Raw genomic sequence first — 16,635 nt, 5'->3', positions numbered from 1 at the left:
GCAAACGTACGAGGACTGAGGCAAACGTACGAGGACTGAAGCAAACGTACGAGGACTGAGGCAAAGTCCATCGGTGGAGAATTTGTTGTGCATCAGCAGCAAATTGACAGGAAGAATGCAGATACATATTTAGTAAAGGTAACAGAAAATGGAAAATAAGAGACTTTACCGTAAGAAAAAAACAGTTCAATTCTTAAGAATAGTATAGTTCAAGTACTAAGAAATGTTAGAACATTTTCTTTTCCCACATGGGTAAAGGAACTTTCTGTTAATTCTTCCAACTTCAAACTTTTACATTTCAACATTTCAGAATTAAAATATATATTTTGCAATTAAAAGGTTTGTATTGTTGATGTTAAAACGCAACATACTAAAAAAGTCCAACTGCTGTTGCAGAGCTGCTTCAGAATGGCAGTTATTATGGTGGAACTGGGAAAATCGTAACTGCCATGTCAAAGTCTTCAGCTTCTGCTAATGAGTTATTATTATTAATGATTAATAATTAGTTAATATTAATGCAATTTTTATGTGACAAAAATAAATAATGGCATATTTCTACAAAATACACATTGTTATTAACATATAGAAGATAATCTATCGTGCTTCTCATTTCCCTGATGGTGTTTGCCCAGGGCGACGTCTGTCAGGCTTTTGCACAACGTACAACATTAATAAGCCCCAATGTTCAACTGTCACTTTTGCTTTTAAGCAAATATTGCTGAGCAGCTGTGTGCGTTTCTTATGTAGGTCATGTGCAGGTCCATCCAAGCGTCCTCTGCTTTGACTCACTGGAGTCAAAACTGGCTAGTTTGGTCAGTTTTGTCCAAACCAGGATGACCTAAGAAATGACTTTGAGCAAAACTAAGCAAGCTGTGTGTAAAGTTGGAGTGTAAACTTCATTAGAGATGCAGCAGGGCTTCTGGGAAGGCAGGATGTGTGAGGAGAAATTGTTCATTTAGACTCCGTCTGGTCTTACTCAGAGGTGACTGCAGAAAACAGCCACATTTCAAACAAATTCAACCTAACCAGACCTCCTGAAGCCCTGGTTTGGACAGTTCTGTCCTTATTCATTTAGACATGTGCATGTGTGTGTGTGTGTGTGTGAAATAGAGAGCCAGGCAGGCAGCGTGCTAGCACTGTGTTGGAGCTGTCCATACCCTGGTACTGACAGCTGACCAATCACAGTCATCTTCTGATGTCTGCTGACAGAGCATTAGCCAATCGCGTTGCGGCTGATCTGTGCTGACGCCTTGTGTCGTTTGTGTAGTAGGATGGAGACGGGAGCGAGTAGGAGCACATGGCCTGGAGGCAGCAAGGGCAGAAAAATGAGATGAGATGGCTTATTAGCTACATTCAGAATGTCAACTGGAACTGATTGTGACATATTTTATATCACTGAGGGGATGAGGCTCATGAAGAGAAATGTAAGGGTGTGTATTGTTGAAGAATAAGTCAGCAAAGCAGCTGATTGTGGTTTCATTTAACACAATAGCTCCTAATTTTGCTCTCTGAGAACTTGAAGTCACCGTTGTTGTTGTTTTATTTACTTCGATATGGATTAAGCACACTAACCCAACCCTCAAATGAATTCTGACTTATATCCAGAACCAGTTTAGGTGTGATCTAGATATGTAAATACAAACATGGTCATATTTCCCTGTTTAGCTGTTCAACCTTGTGGATTTGATTGTTCATATAGTTGGACTGAAGATCCTGTTTCTGCTTCTGGTCTCATTCTGGAAATTCTGCATTTCTTCTTGTTTTGAGATTTCAAAGAACACACAGTATCTACTTTTTTACTTTTAATCCACACAGACTTTTATTAAACATGAAAATGTTATTGAAATCAGCATGTCAGACTTTTTTGAACATCTGTGATCGACACAATTGTGAATAAGAGCAATGTGATAATTTTTAATATGTCATGTTGTAAATGATTGTTTCATAAAGAGCAATTAACTTTTAATCATAAATTTAAAAAAATGAAAGAAAATACATCAAAAATACAAGTTGAGAGATGTAACATTTGACTTATTTATACTATTAAAACTTTACTATAGTGTTTTATATTGTAACAGAAAAGCCAAAGTAGTTATTTTAGTTATAGCTCAAAACTCTAAAACGTGTTACAAAACCAATCAATAAGTGAAATATAATATCCTGTAGAAAACTCATCACCCCAAATAGTTGATGGATGCATGAACTAGTTCCTCTGTCAAGTAAATACGTTTATTAAAAGAAAATTAAAGCTACTCGACCCTAAATTTTCTTAAATATTTTGGTATTTTGCATGTTTTTTTTTATGCTTCAGATAAAGCCATCAAACTCATAGACATCTATAGACGTTTCTCAGGCAGGGCTGAGTGGAGACTGACAGCTCAGCGGTGTAAAGCAGGCTGCTGGAAGGAGTAAATACGGGTCGCCCCGCTGCGCCACGGTAACATTACTCCCCTCCCTGCTGCAGCCGCTCTGCAGGTCTGTTCCAACCTGATGCTGCTAATGAACTCCAGGTCATTAGATCGAAACTAATCAATAAGTGCAGTGACTGAATAAACTGATAAGATGTTACATATATGTATAAAAAAACCTTAGTAAATATTTGCATTTCTTTGTACTCGCTGTTATCGCTGTTTACCTGCTATTTTAGGAGCTCCAGCATCACATCGTACCTTGGTCATCAGAGTCATTGCATAACCAGAACTTGTTACGCATCAGTTAGGACAGCACACAACTAAACCTTATTCAGTCTGGAGGACGGCTTCATCACTGTTTAAATTAGAACCTGGTTCCAATTTAAAGGTATTTTTTGCATCAGTGGTAAAAGACTAAAAGTAGTCTTCTATTCTTCAGTTTTTAATCATATAAAATGTGTTTTAAATCCCAGCAGTGTTTATGAAAGTGAGAAAAGATCAAACATATCATAATAGCTTTTATTTACATGTATGCAAATGCATTGAGAGCACTGCCAGAGTTATTCCAAACCAAAACACCAAAAGAAATTCATTTTCTGACTCCACAGAAAGGGGAAAAATTAATATCAGGCTCTTCATAAATATGTGTTTTACAAACTGAAACATTTACTCTATAAACATAAAAGTGCTTGAAGACTGCTGTACGTCTTCCTGTGAATTCCTGAAGTGTCTGAGTTGCTTCCAGCACCTGAGCAGGTGAGCAGCCCATGACGATTGGACTACATCCCACAGTTTCTCTGGATTGCTTGGGTTTTGCAGCATGTTTGAAGTCATCCCACAAACTTCTCTTGCTTAGAATGAAAAGAGAATAATTTTGGAAAAAATCTAATATATTTTGTATGATCCTATATACGTAGTGTAGGAAACATCTTCATACCATACACCAATGGGCTTGAGGGTGATTTTCGCTTTAATCCGACTCCAGTCCATTTGTTTAGAAAGTCCAGTTCATTTGGAGATGTGTGAATGTGTAATTGAACTCTGATCCAGACCAAAAGAGCAAACTCTCCTTCTGTGGTTCTTGGTGCAGGCAAGTTGCTAAAGAGCTTCTGGATCGTTTGGCAGTGGAGTGTAAAGAACTGCAGCAGAACCTGATGTGTGTGAAGAACCTTTAAAGGGTTCTGTGGGCTGGTTTCAGTGTTTGGGGTCGTCTGAGAAACTTTAGACCATCGTAGAATAATCTCTCTTTCATCAGTTCACCAAATGTTGCTCTTGTCTCTTTACTCAGGGTTCTTTTTACGTCTGGTTCACGTGTCATTTTTTTTTATAGGACTCTGTAGGCGCTTCATGTCAGCTGCTCAGGTGTTTTTTAACTGTTACAGTACTCACTGGTGTTTCCCTTTAAAATACATAGAAAGATGTGTTGCTACTCTTTATGAGAACATGCTGAATTTGGGACGGAAATCTTTACTTTCTGCATATGGCTTAATGGAACGCAGTGATGTTAGATTGCTTTACTTTGCAGCACACAGCAGCTTTAGCATTCATGTTACAGTAATGATAAGCAGAAAAATAACAGCATGTTTTTGATGTCAGAAATAAAACTGGCATGATAATAACGCACCAGAGGGAGCAGAAATTCTTCACATTTACAGTTCTCCAGTGAAACAGGCTGGTTTTCCAGCTGTGTATCAAACATCTGCATCCTGCTGACTCACTCCTCCAGCCTGCAGACGTCACCATCCCTCGTTAAGATGCAGGTTGTTTCAAATCGGGTTCAGAAAGCCTCTCATGGTGCTGACTGCTTCTCTCAGGTCTTTGAACTTCAGATGGATCCCTGGTGGCTGCATCGCTGCTTTCTGCTAACGTAAGAGTCCCAAAAAAACATCAGAGGATGAGGAACGAGCTTTGTTTTGATGTGCATTTGTATTTCCACATTTCCTGCTGGAAGAACAGAACAACATTTACATGGCAGAATCAGGACAGGTTCAGCACTGCTTGAACACTATCCTTCAGATTGATTCACTTTGGGGGTGTGTGTTCTTCGTGGGGGTTAGGTTTCTGGGACTAGATGGTTCAGGAGATAGCTGTCTTTCCTCTGAGTTTCACATTACTCTTTCATGAAGAAGAGTCGAGCCGTGTGAGTTTCCCAGACTGGCCTTGACCTCTCAAGTGTTTTGCAGGAAATATTCATTCATGTTTTCATGAAATTAGCACTTCTCATCTTATATGTTTCAATATTTTTGGACTGATTTTTTTGTTTCCACCAAGTCGCATATCTTACAAATGAAGCATAGTGCAAGTTAAATATATTCACACCTCTTTACCAAGAACACATTTAGACATTTTAGCTTATTTATTGAGATGTGTGTGATAAACATACATAATGCACTGCATTTTTTTTGGATCAGGAAGTAAAATGATACCTGGTCTTCAGTCCTTTTCTTTTGTTTGTTAAAATCTGAAAAGTGTGGCATGCTTTTCTATCCTGCTTGCGTCAGTGCTATATAGAACCACTTTTTGTTGAGTTACAGTGTTTGTCTCCACCAGCTGTAAACATCTACAAGGTTAATCTTTGCTCAGGTTCTGCCAGCTTAGATCAAAAACGTCTGTAAACATCAGTTTCAAGTGTTACTAAACATGTGATGTCGAGACTTTGACTAGGCCATTTGAAAACATGAATCTCTGGCTGTTCCACCTGAGGTTTAGATGTTTGTTCTGGTGTTAGACTTGCAGGTCAGCGCTGTTGTTTCTACGGTTTTGTGTTACTGGTGATGCTGATGAGTGTCGACCAAGCTTACCCAGAATCCACTGCAGGCTCGGCTTCAGCTCTGCTACTCTCTTCATCATCATCATCATCATTACCGTCACTGTCGTCAGAAATAGAGAAGTGTCTCAGGAATGTAGGTCTGCCTGAAGTATCGCTGAACTCTGCTGTCACTTTTTATTAGGCTGCAGAAGAAATGCTTTGATTTAAGTAGAGAGCAAGAGAGTGGTGAAGTTTGTGTGTATTTATTCAGGAAGCACGGCAGTGACAAGATTAGAGGGGGCAGCTGTGTTGTGGCAGGATGCACACATGGTAACTTAAAGATCCATTATGAAGTGGCCAACGTTTGTGGACATAACTGTCAATGAATGCAGGATAACAGGTTTTTCTGAGCTGCCTCTGTGTTTTCTGTTCAGTGACTGACTTTAAAACCAGGTTTCGGTTCCGTGGATCTGTGAAGGGGGCTGAACTGAATTCAGATACTTTTTACACGCCGTGGCACATAAATAAGCGACGCTGTGTTGAGTCTGCTCACCATGACGGCCATGCAGCCTCATCCTCAGGCTGAAAACAGAATTACATCATAACTCCAGCTAATGCACATCAAAGTTACCCAGCAGGTTTGCCAGCAGCTTTAAACAACGCTGTCAGTGGGGGAGGGGAAGCATCGACTTTCTTATGTTTCTCATCATAAACTGCAATAGTTGCCGCATATGTAATGTTTAGATTTGTCAATACTGTAATAACTATGCAAAATCCCTGATGACAATCCTAGTTATGCATTGTCCTGCATGCCAGTTATTTCTGCTGTGATTTATGACCTCTGAAGTGCAGATTACATGATTTGTGCTTGAAAAGTGCAGTTTTAGTTTCTTCTAATAATTTATCCTCTGCTGATTCTGTTAGTCCTCCATGCTGATCCGTCCCAAAGAGCTCTGACTGCGTCGTTTTTCACTTATGCTGCCCCCAGCTACTTTGAAGAACCGCCGATTTAAGCTTATTCCCACAACCCTCCAATGCACATATTTACCCAGGTAGTCAGCATTTAAACAGAAGTCCTGCATGCAATGCTTGTTTTTGATATTATTTGTGTTAAAATTAGTCTTTTTGTATGTTGAAGCTGAGCTAACAGATGTGACAAAAGTCGGAGAATAATGAAACACTAACTATAAAACATTTCTTTATATAAACATTGAGATTTTTCTTCTTTTTCATAATATTAATAGTAAATTTTCTTGTGTAAAAAGGGCATGTAGCCAAATATATATATGTAGAAAAGTGAGGAAAGGCAGTCTAGATCACACCTGAAAGCTGTCAGAGCAATGATTTTAGTTTCAAACACCGAGCTCTGAAAGAGACTTTGAATCAAAGTCACTGAACACGGTTATACTTCAGACTTCAAACTATGCTCTGATTGTGCAAGTTTTACTTCTTCCCCTAAAATCAGTCATAAAACTCTAAACCTCCATCCACAGTTATTTCTCCCACAACAAGTTGATTAGATGTAAAGAGTTGAAATCACACTGCAGTCACACGCTGTCCTTCATTTGGCTCAGATACGAATGAAAAAAATGTGTTGTAGCTGAAGGTCTGCAGGCACTTTGTACTGATAGAAGACACAAAAGTAAAACCCTTTGTTCAAGAAAGTGTTTTCTTACCAGATTAACTTTATGCTCACAAACAACAGCAATGGTAGCCTGGGTAGTCTGGTTCCAGTTATTTCCAGGCAAAAAATATTTGTCAACAAGAAGACATCAGGAAATTATTTCAACCTTCTGAGTCTAGGGAATAAGCGACATGTCTGCGTTACCTTCGGTATCTGCTGATGTCAGTTGGTTTTTACATGTCAATTCAATAAGTAAAACTTAGTGGATGTTAAAAGCTGAGGTTTACTTCCATCTTGGTTCTGGTTGTATTTCTAGAGAGGGGGTTGGTCACGTGACTGTGATGATGATGCAGTGCGAGATTGTGAGAAGTAATGTGAGTGATGTGATCCTTAGAGTTGTTAGGCTATAAAAATATACATAATAGCGATAAATATAGGTTTGTATGGCTCTAAAATAAAAATCTAATATTGAAAAATATCCTGGATGTTTGAAGGCCCAGAGTGAAACATAAAATCCACGCCTGTTTTTGATTAGTTTTTTTTCAGACGCTGCGTTCGCATCGTGACCGGCTGTGTTAGACGCTCGTCTTAGTTTACTGAGACGTGACAGAGCGTTTACAGGAAAAGCTGCGTACTGGTGCGATATTTGTCACCTTCTGCACAGCTGGGACCTGAGAGCAGGAGGAAAAAGCTTCTCACTGCCAGCTGATCGATGTTCAAACTTATTTTGGGACACTAAACATCTTTGGTGAAGAGGTTTTTTTTCCAGCGTTAGAGCATTCATATAAAGACGTGACATCATCCGAAAAAAAAGGAATGAACTTCATAAAACAGGAAGACTAGATCTACAGATAAGTGATGAAGGTGGTTACTCAGGTGATGCTTGTAAATAAAAAAGGCTGTGGATTCCTGTGAGCTGCTGTTGCTTCAGGGCTCTAACTAGAAACAGCAGCAGCTCCTTCTCCTGCCCCGCCGTCTCTGCCAGCTTGTCAGCTTTGACTTTGCCTTTAGGTTGATTTTTGCAGCAAAAAAATGTGTCTTCTACATAAACCTCAGTAGAGCTTGAATATCAAATACTCTGGCTTGTATTAACATTGGAAAACAAGACAGGAAAATCTAATAAGTATTTTAGATTTAAAGTTATTGAAACTAAAATATTCTCCTCAGCTCAGTCAAGACAGAACTGAAGGTAAACCTACAATAAAGTCCAAACCGTGGGAATGAACTCTTTAGGTCAGGGGCGTCCAAACTTTTTGTCGTTTGGGCCAAAATTCTCAAGTGAATTTTATACCTGCTCAGCAATAAATTATGCTTGCAGTGTTTTAATAAAACAAAGTAGTTGGAGGTTTTATAGAAAATGGATCCATTTGTTATGGGTTTTTGTTTTATTAAAGAAACGTTTCCAGTTTGTAAATTATTTTGGGCTCAACTGGAACAAAATGCAGATAAATGTTTTCAGCACTGAGAACATGATCTGGGTCAGTGTTTCACCAAGACGTTTTCTGTATTTATCCAAGTTTAACAATTAATTAAAAGCAGATGTGAGTTCACCAAAGTCTGTTTTTGAGTAGAACTGTGGATAGACGTGGTCCTGTTTATTGTGCAGTTATTGCTTTTATTTGTCTGTAATAATTTTAAGAAGTCTTGATCTGGATCAGCCGCTTCTGCTGGCGGTCCAGATTTGTATCATTCTTAATCTGAAGTTGGGGGGCCGCACAGCATCCGCTCCTAGGCCACAGTTTGAACAACCCTGTGTTAGATCAAGTTAAAAGTCTTTACATTATATTTGGTTTTATGACCCGAGGAACGTCAGCGGAGTTTAGCCGTTCCTGTCTCGATGCTAAATGCTAAATGGGCTTTATCAAGTCAGTCATTCACCCATTCACACTCACACCTTCACACACTATCACCTGCAGATCAAATTTCTGCAATGCTTCACTATAGGCTTCCTCCAAAGGATTTCTGTTGTTACTCTAACATTCAGCTGCACTATAAAGGTTAGAGCTCACATCAATACAAGATGTCTGTCTCTGCATGTGACCTGCTTTCTGCAGCTCCATAGAGTCCAGGAAGGACTTGTGATAAATCCAGAGAAAGAAACTGTCCACTATGAGGCATTAATGTCCTACAGCCCCTGGAACCGCCTTGCTCAGAGCGCCACGCTCTTTATTAGCTATTAGCATCTTTTGGAAATAAGATATAAAATTCTCAATATTATTATTTGCTTTGCTTAGTATTTATATTGTGTTTATTCATTTGTGGAATTAGAATTTCAAAATCAATGCTTCTTGAATTTTATCATCTCCCTCTTCTATTATGTCATCATTTTAATCATTAAATAAAATGTCCTCAGTGCTTCTAACCAACATTTTCTCTGTTTCTGCTCTTTGTTTTTGGACTTTTCATCACTCTGAATGTGGATGAGAAGGGCTTCAGAAAAAAGATTGATGACATTTTCATTTGAATCCAGATTTCCTTTAAATTTCAGTTTTGCTACACTGTTGGCCTGTGCTCATACTAGTTAATAAATATATATTTATGTGCCATTTGCTGATTTTATTATAATAACCTGAAGGAGACATTTTTCTGTTCCAGGATTTTTCTACCTTTGAGTCAGAAACGAAAGCTCCATCTCTCATGCTAAACGGGATCTGTCACACACACATTCAAACTATGTGTGTGCGTGCTCAGGATCTGACTAGAAGGAACTCAGTGTACTGAAGACTTAAAGCTGAGGCTACATAACCACTGTTACCTTTGACCTTTGGCCTCGGATGGCATTTCCCTGCAGGAGAATACAGAGCTTGTTCCTCCTCTGCTGTATCGGCAGCCTCAGACAGTATGTAGGCCACTGTCTTGTGTGCTGATCTGTTCTGCCCCCTCCCTGTGTGGTTGGTTGAGGAACAGTGATGTCATTCTGCAGTCCTGTTGTCATTCTGTGAAAGCAGCTTCTTTTGACTTTGACCGTGTTGCTCTGTCCTCTGTTCTGCAGAAGCAGCTCATGAGTTTATGGCTTTCCAGCAGAAATGCTCCTGGAATCATCCTAGTTGTTAAACTAACAGCGACGTCTTACTGGCTTCATAAGACCTTCGGATCTGACAAAACCTGGTGCTGTTGGTTGATCTGCAAGACAGAATCAGTTTTACAGGTTAAATGTGTCCCATGCTGCAGATCTGTAGGTTGCTTTGAAGGATGGTTACATAAAATTGTTCTCTCTGGTTTATTGGTTTATACATTTCTTAAATAGTTTGATCAGTTGATTATTTTTGTGCAAACCGTTTTCTTCTGCTCAACCTTCCTGTTATCTGCTGAAGTCTTGCTCTTTCTCACAGCCTGAGTTAACCGTAGACATGGCAACAACATCCACACTAAAGAGTGGTGAATGGTGTGTTCACTGACCAAAGAATGATTGGATTTTTGCAATGCGAGCTGGCTGGTCACCAGCCAGAGACACTTGAGCTGAAAATGGGTTGAGTCTGGTCTGTAGTCGATTTCACAGGGCATTTTGAGTACAAATGCCTTAAAATAAGTTGTTGCTATGGAAACCTGGTGACCAAGATGTGACTCCTTCCTGTAGTTCTCAAACACTGAGATTTTTTCTACCTCCCTCCTGTAAACCTGATTCCTCCAGACTTGTTTGTCCCACTTCTAGTTGATTATTTTTAAAATTATTCCTCTGACTGAGGTTGGATTTAAGTCAATAGAAATAATCTAATGTTTTGTTTTTTTTACTGAGGAAGATGATTGTTCTCATTTGGCTTCCGTATGTAGAGACATGATCCTTCGTGTCACGTCATATTCATACTTCAGGGGAAACAGGAAGTCATGGATTATTAAGTAAGACATTTTTTGCAGTGCCAGAATGTGATTTTGTAAATTATTTCTTAAAAAAGGGATTTTATTGTCACTTAATAAATAAAGTTAAATTATTCACATTCACATTTTTCAGAGTGGGATCATGTGGAAGCCATAACTGCAATATCCTTTATGCATCCAATACACTCTAGAAATCAAGTAATATTTGTCATATTAAAAAGCACATTAAAAATAACTTTTCCGTATTTTTTTTTACTTTGTTTTTCTTCTCTATTATGCAGTTTAGTTGAAATAAAAATGTGAACCATCTCAAAAATTTTATTGAGATTTACTTTTAGAGGTACTTACATTATTTTTATTTTAAAATGTTTTTTTTTTTAAGCATAATTCCTCAGTATCGCAATAAAGAAAACATTTCCACTATATTCTGAAGGATTAAGGAAAATGATCCAAAATGGTCAACGGCAGCATCAGAGTTACAAAACCAGTTCAGATCCAACGTTTTCAGCTCCCCTGCTTTGAGTTAATGTTATTTTAGGACAGGCCTGATCTGGTTGGGTTTTTTTCTTCGCTCCTCTCAGGATCCAGTCTGTCCACTCAGCCCACCTGTGCCGTGGGATTTGCTGTGTGCTGGAGAACGCTCCGTTTTTCCTGTATCCAGATGGTGTTTCAGCAGAAGACTTTCCACTTCATGTGGAGCAGATCTGATCTGTTGCAGACGGACAGCATTCAGTTACACCGACAGCTGGACTCAGACTGTAATAACAGTAGGCAGGTGTGGGAGTGTCAGACGTCAGACGACGATGTTCTCACGTGCCATAAACCTATTTAATATTTTAATATTGGGATAGTAGTGACCTCTGATATTTGCTCATTTTTATACTGCACTTTAAACACAGTTGATAAGAATTTTATAGACACAATAAAGGCACAATTGTGACGTCACACCGCTTTTATTACCAATATGTTGTATTACACCACAGTTGAAAGTGTAGGAGCTTACAGTAAAGCTATAATCATGAAAGACGCAGAAGCCACTGTTGGTCTCAAAGTCCATCAGATCTTTCAGTTTAAATCATAATCAGATTCATAACTGAAGCTGGAACCAGAACAGCAGCATCTTAAACATCTACAGCTCCAGTTCTCCTCTCACTTCTACTCGTCTTTCTGTGTAATTTGATTTTCTACGTCTTCCAACCTGAAGTTAACAGGAGCGTAGTTTCTTGCTCTTCAGCAGTGTTATGGGTCAACTGTATTTTGTTCCCTTTGTCAGGGAATTGTCATCATTTTTTTAGCTTTGCATCATGTTATAATGATTTAAAACACCCCGAGTATTGCTTTGATTCTCTTATGCATGTTTGAAGAATCCTTGAATTTCTCATACAACCATTCAAAGGTGTCTTAACATTCCCACAATGAATAAACTATGAAAACTATGAAATGCATTATAGTCAGCATCGAAGATGAATAGCTACTCTTCATTTTGGCTCTATATTTCTATCATCTTTACCTCCTTTACTTTTCCTTTAGTTTCAGGGAACATTAAGTCCAAACAGCCTCTGGTTAACTTGCTTTGGGACAATCAGAGCTTTCTTCAGCGATGTCTGTTGTTTATGCTGACAGGAAGAAGTCGTTCCTGTTCTCTGCGCTCTACGCTGCCTGCATCCTGGGTGGGCGTCATGTCATGAAGCAAAGGGAAAAGTTTGAGCTGCGGAAACCTCTGGTGCTGTGGTCGCTCACGCTCGCTGTGTTCAGGTGAGAGGTAGAAGCGCAGACGATGGCCGGCTAAAGTGTTTGGTCACATCACATCCCAGCTGATTTTAAGCAACAGATCAACACCATGTAATAGTAAGGACACAAGGCACCCATTCACTTTACAAATTTGGTCCTTTTAAAAGTAACAAGAACTTAGGACACTTCATAATTTTATTCTCAGCTTTGTGTTTTTAAAATTCTAATAATCATAGTTTGTTTTTCTGATGTGACAAAATGTGACTCGGTGCAGGCGGTGACAGCACTAGATGTGTAAAGTAGAAACGGTGAACAGCTACTTCTATCGACTTCACAGTAACAAGAACTATTAGAACCAATTATTATGCTTATTTATAAACCCTTGTAAAGGAGGCAGGGATTCATTTACCTGATTTGTTCACTCTTCATCGTTTCTGTCGTCTCAGTATCTTTGGTGCCGTCCGCACTGGGAGCTACATGATGTTCATCCTGATGAGCAAAGGGCTGAAACAATCAGTTTGTGACCAGAGTTTCTACAACGGGCCAGTCAGCAAATTCTGGGCTTACGCCTTCGTCCTCAGCAAGGCTCCTGAACTGGGTGAGTGGAGACATGTCTGATGTTGTCTGACTGATGGGAGGCATGCAGCGGTTAAGGTTGCAGTAGTCAAGTATTCTGCGGTTCTGAATAGCAAACTGAATTATAATGTAATTTTACATTAATGTTAAAGATGACAGGATTCATCTGAGACTGGATGAGAGGTTTTTTGATCCAGAGCTGAACCAGCTACAGTAGCTAATCTCTTCTGTTTTTGGTTGTGGTCCACCTGAGATTAATCTGCCAACATAACTTCACTTGGCGAACATAAAGATTAAGGACTTCTTCATTTCTGTTATTGAAGTTATAAATCATATTATGACAAAAATCAAAGTTAATCACAGATATTAAACTTTTTGAGCATTAAACTGTGTTCAGTTTTTACCTGGAAAGCAGGAGCGTTCATATGTACCTACCAAGCTCTGCATAGTTTTAGTCTCAGATTCTTCAATCAATTATTGGTTGGAGACAACAAAACCCAAATTATGGGAAATGTCTAGTCTGGTAAAACCATGTTGATAAAACTTGTTCATCTCTTGCAGACGCTGCAAGGCCAAGGTTCTTCAATATATTTAATTTGGTATTCCAAATGTCTTGTCAGAAATGTTTTGCTTGCAATTTTTACATTTTTGCTGAACAAGCCAATATTTTTCCCAGGTGAAAATTAAAATGAAGCTCATAACCCAAACCGTTCCTCCTGTCTGAAATAATGAACAAATGGCTCATTAAAAGAAAAATATTTTGTGTCCTATTGTTCTATTTTAACAGTATTTAAATGAATTTGCCAATGTGTATTATAACAATTTATTAAAAACAACGCTAGTGAGCAAACAGTGGCGGATTCTTGGGTTGGAGGTTCGATACCACTTAGGAAAACTGCTTTGAGTCAAGCTACTTTTTCATGTTGTTCTTCTTGCATTTGGAATACAATTCGGAGTCATTTAATAGACTTTTCAGTTCTCGTTTCATTTAAAAACATTTAAAAACCTTGGAAAGCCAAAACTCCTGTGATGGACTGGCGGCCTGCCCAGGGCGTCCCCCACCTCTCGCCCTTTGAGCACGTTGCATCTCATCCCGAATGTTCTGAATTTCTGAAAATGATTGATAATCYCCTGTGTCCCTGCAGGTGACACTCTCTTCATCGTCCTGAGGAAGCAGAAGCTCATTTTTCTCCATTGGTACCACCACATCACCGTGCTGCTCTACTCCTGGTACTCCTACAAGGACATGGTGGCGGGCGGCGGTTGGTTCATGACCATGAACTACTTGGTCCACGCCGTCATGTATTCCTACTACGCGCTGCGGGCAGCTGGCTTCAAGGTTTCGCGCAAGTTCGCCATGTTCATCACGCTGACCCAGATCACCCAGATGCTGATGGGATGCGTGGTCAACTACCTGGTGTACTCCTGGATGCAGCAGGGCCAGGAGTGTCCATCCCACATGCAGAACATTGTGTGGTCCTCTCTGATGTACCTCAGCTACTTTGTGCTCTTTGTCCAGTTCTTTTATGAAGCCTACGTCGGCAAGTCCAACTCATCGGCCAAGACTGATGTCAAGAAGAGCAAGTAGAGAGGAATGCCAAAAGCTTGGGATGCAGGGAGATCATTTAATAAAAGAATAAAAGGGAAGCGCAGGGACCAGTGGCGTGAGAGAGGATTGGATTGGGATGAGAGAAATGTGTCATGGAGTCTGGGGATGCTGGGATTATTGATGGGTTGGGTGGGAGGCTGGGGGGAGGGAGGGGGTCATGAAATGATTGGTGTTTGTGCTTCAGGGTTACGACTTATTGAAGACCTAAAAATGAGGTGATGTCTCCTTTGAGGGATACGGATGAAGTAGCACCACCATGATCAGAAGCCATCATGAGTTATTCACCTGAACTCTAAAATTTGCCCCTATGAATTCACTTTTAAAATCCTTAAATCTAAAAAAAAAAAACAAGCTCATTCTAAACTTTTACAATAGTAAAACCATCAAATCTGTTAGAATTTGTTTTATTTATTACCGACTACAAAAAATGGCGCTCGTAAAGATCGATGGCCTCATCATTAATGTGAGCCATCAGGGTTTTTGTCCGTTTCTTGTCTGTGTTTGTTGTTTCGCTTTAATCTGAGGAGGAAAAGGTTCGAGACGCCGGTGAGCAAATGAAGCTGAAGTTTTAGCAGTTGATGTGAAGCGATGTGGTGAGGGACGAACCCGTTGTTAATATAATGTGCATATCAAGATACAGTAGACATGTTTAACATCTGCTCCAGTTTACAGTGTGGCTGATTTGCTTCCACAACAGTTGCCAATGAATACAAACCAGTAGGAAAGACAGATTGAAGCTGGCCTCGCGGACTGAAGCCAGGCTGGGTGTGGATGAGATGCTGACCGTGTCCTGCTTCACCTCTGGTCTCAACTTTGCAGATGCACTGATTTCTGAACCCTTGTCTGTATTACAGGGTTCCTACCAGTGAGGAATACTGATCTGTTGGACACTGATACCTTAGATGGAGTACAAACATATTTATGTTTAGCAAGAAAACAAAAAAAAAATCATGCAAATTGTCCAAAATCTGCTGTATTGAAAAAAAAGGTATGTATCCTTAATGGTGTCTGTTGTGCTATTGTGCATTTGCACTATATCATTGTCAGAAAACAATTGTTGCTGAAAAACCCAATGTATGAACAAAGTGTGCAAAAATGTGACATGCTTGTGGTGTTTTCTTTTGTCTGTGCCATCATGGCGTCACGCGTACATAACCCGTTCGTTGGTGCTGAAAGTAAAACAAATGAGCTTAAATGCAGTCTGTCCAGTTTCTCTTGTTAAGACATAAACAGACAGAGGCGAATTTCCTGTTTTGATTTAGACCTTCACACGTAGAAGGCCTACCTGCCTGATAAACCAAATAGATTTCTATGTGATTTGGCCTTTCATCCACATGTAAGCTCACTAACAATGGTTGATCATAAAACATCCAGCCAAATTGAAGATGGGCAATTTCATGGATATTAGAAACCGGAGATTTAAAGGCAAACGCATGACAATCTACACAAATAATGAGGCGCTGACATCACATGTGACCATTGCCATAGTTTGACCATGCAGTGAAGGAAAGATGGCTGCTGTCAGAGAGGGGCTGATTTTTACATTTGTTCATACAGTTTTTACTTGTTATTTTATAAACCCAGATGTTGAGTTGCAAAGGGAAACGTGCGCTTTGAGGGCAGCTGTTTCACACCAGCCTCCACATGCATCCGCGTACTTGCTTTGACAACAACGTCTTGTTTTATGTTAACTATATTCTAGCATTGTATTCAAAAGTAGTTCAACCTCTCTGTTTTGTCCACACAAACGGTGTCATGTTTAATTCTTAACAGGAAGTTGGAGTTGTTTTGAAGGACTGTGATTGGCTGACATATGTTTTACCTTGTTCCTATGGGTTTAGCATGTTTAATATAATACTGAGTGGAATAATTCAGCGGGTTTGTGTGGATGAACACTTTTCTTAAACCGCTCAGGTGTGGATAAGATTATTTTATAGGAACGGTTATCTCAGCTATGTAGCTTTAAAAAGGCCTGGCCATGTTTGAACTAGGCCATAGAAACAAATTTCAGCTAAAACCAAAAACATCAACATCAAACATCAACAGAACATAGTTGTGTTCAGAGGGGAGTGGCTTTCCCAATTAATTACATTAATTGATGAGTTACCATTTCTGCTAA

The 16,635-nt window shown here is 39.4% G+C and overlaps 1 protein-coding gene across 1 annotated transcript in view; it reads left to right on the top strand.

Annotated features, from left to right (window-relative positions):
* elovl6 (ELOVL fatty acid elongase 6) overlaps positions 1 to 15,617 on the top strand; it is an 18,652-nt gene extending 3,035 nt beyond the window's left edge. The window contains exons 2-4 of the mRNA XM_008421039.2: positions 12,224 to 12,355; positions 12,778 to 12,929; positions 14,053 to 15,617. Coding sequence (XP_008419261.1) covers positions 12,224 to 12,355; positions 12,778 to 12,929; positions 14,053 to 14,495 — 727 coding nt within the window. The 3' untranslated portion in view covers positions 14,496 to 15,617. The remainder of the gene's footprint in view (positions 1 to 12,223; positions 12,356 to 12,777; positions 12,930 to 14,052) is intronic.
* Positions 15,618 to 16,635: the final 1,018 nt, after the last annotated feature.

This window comes from Poecilia reticulata, linkage group LG10 (assembly GCF_000633615.1).
Source record: "Poecilia reticulata strain Guanapo linkage group LG10, Guppy_female_1.0+MT, whole genome shotgun sequence".
Classification (NCBI taxonomy): Eukaryota; Metazoa; Chordata; class Actinopteri; order Cyprinodontiformes; family Poeciliidae; genus Poecilia; species Poecilia reticulata.
The sequence above is the reverse complement of the archived record's forward strand: the minus strand, read 5'-3'. Positions and strand labels throughout refer to the sequence as shown.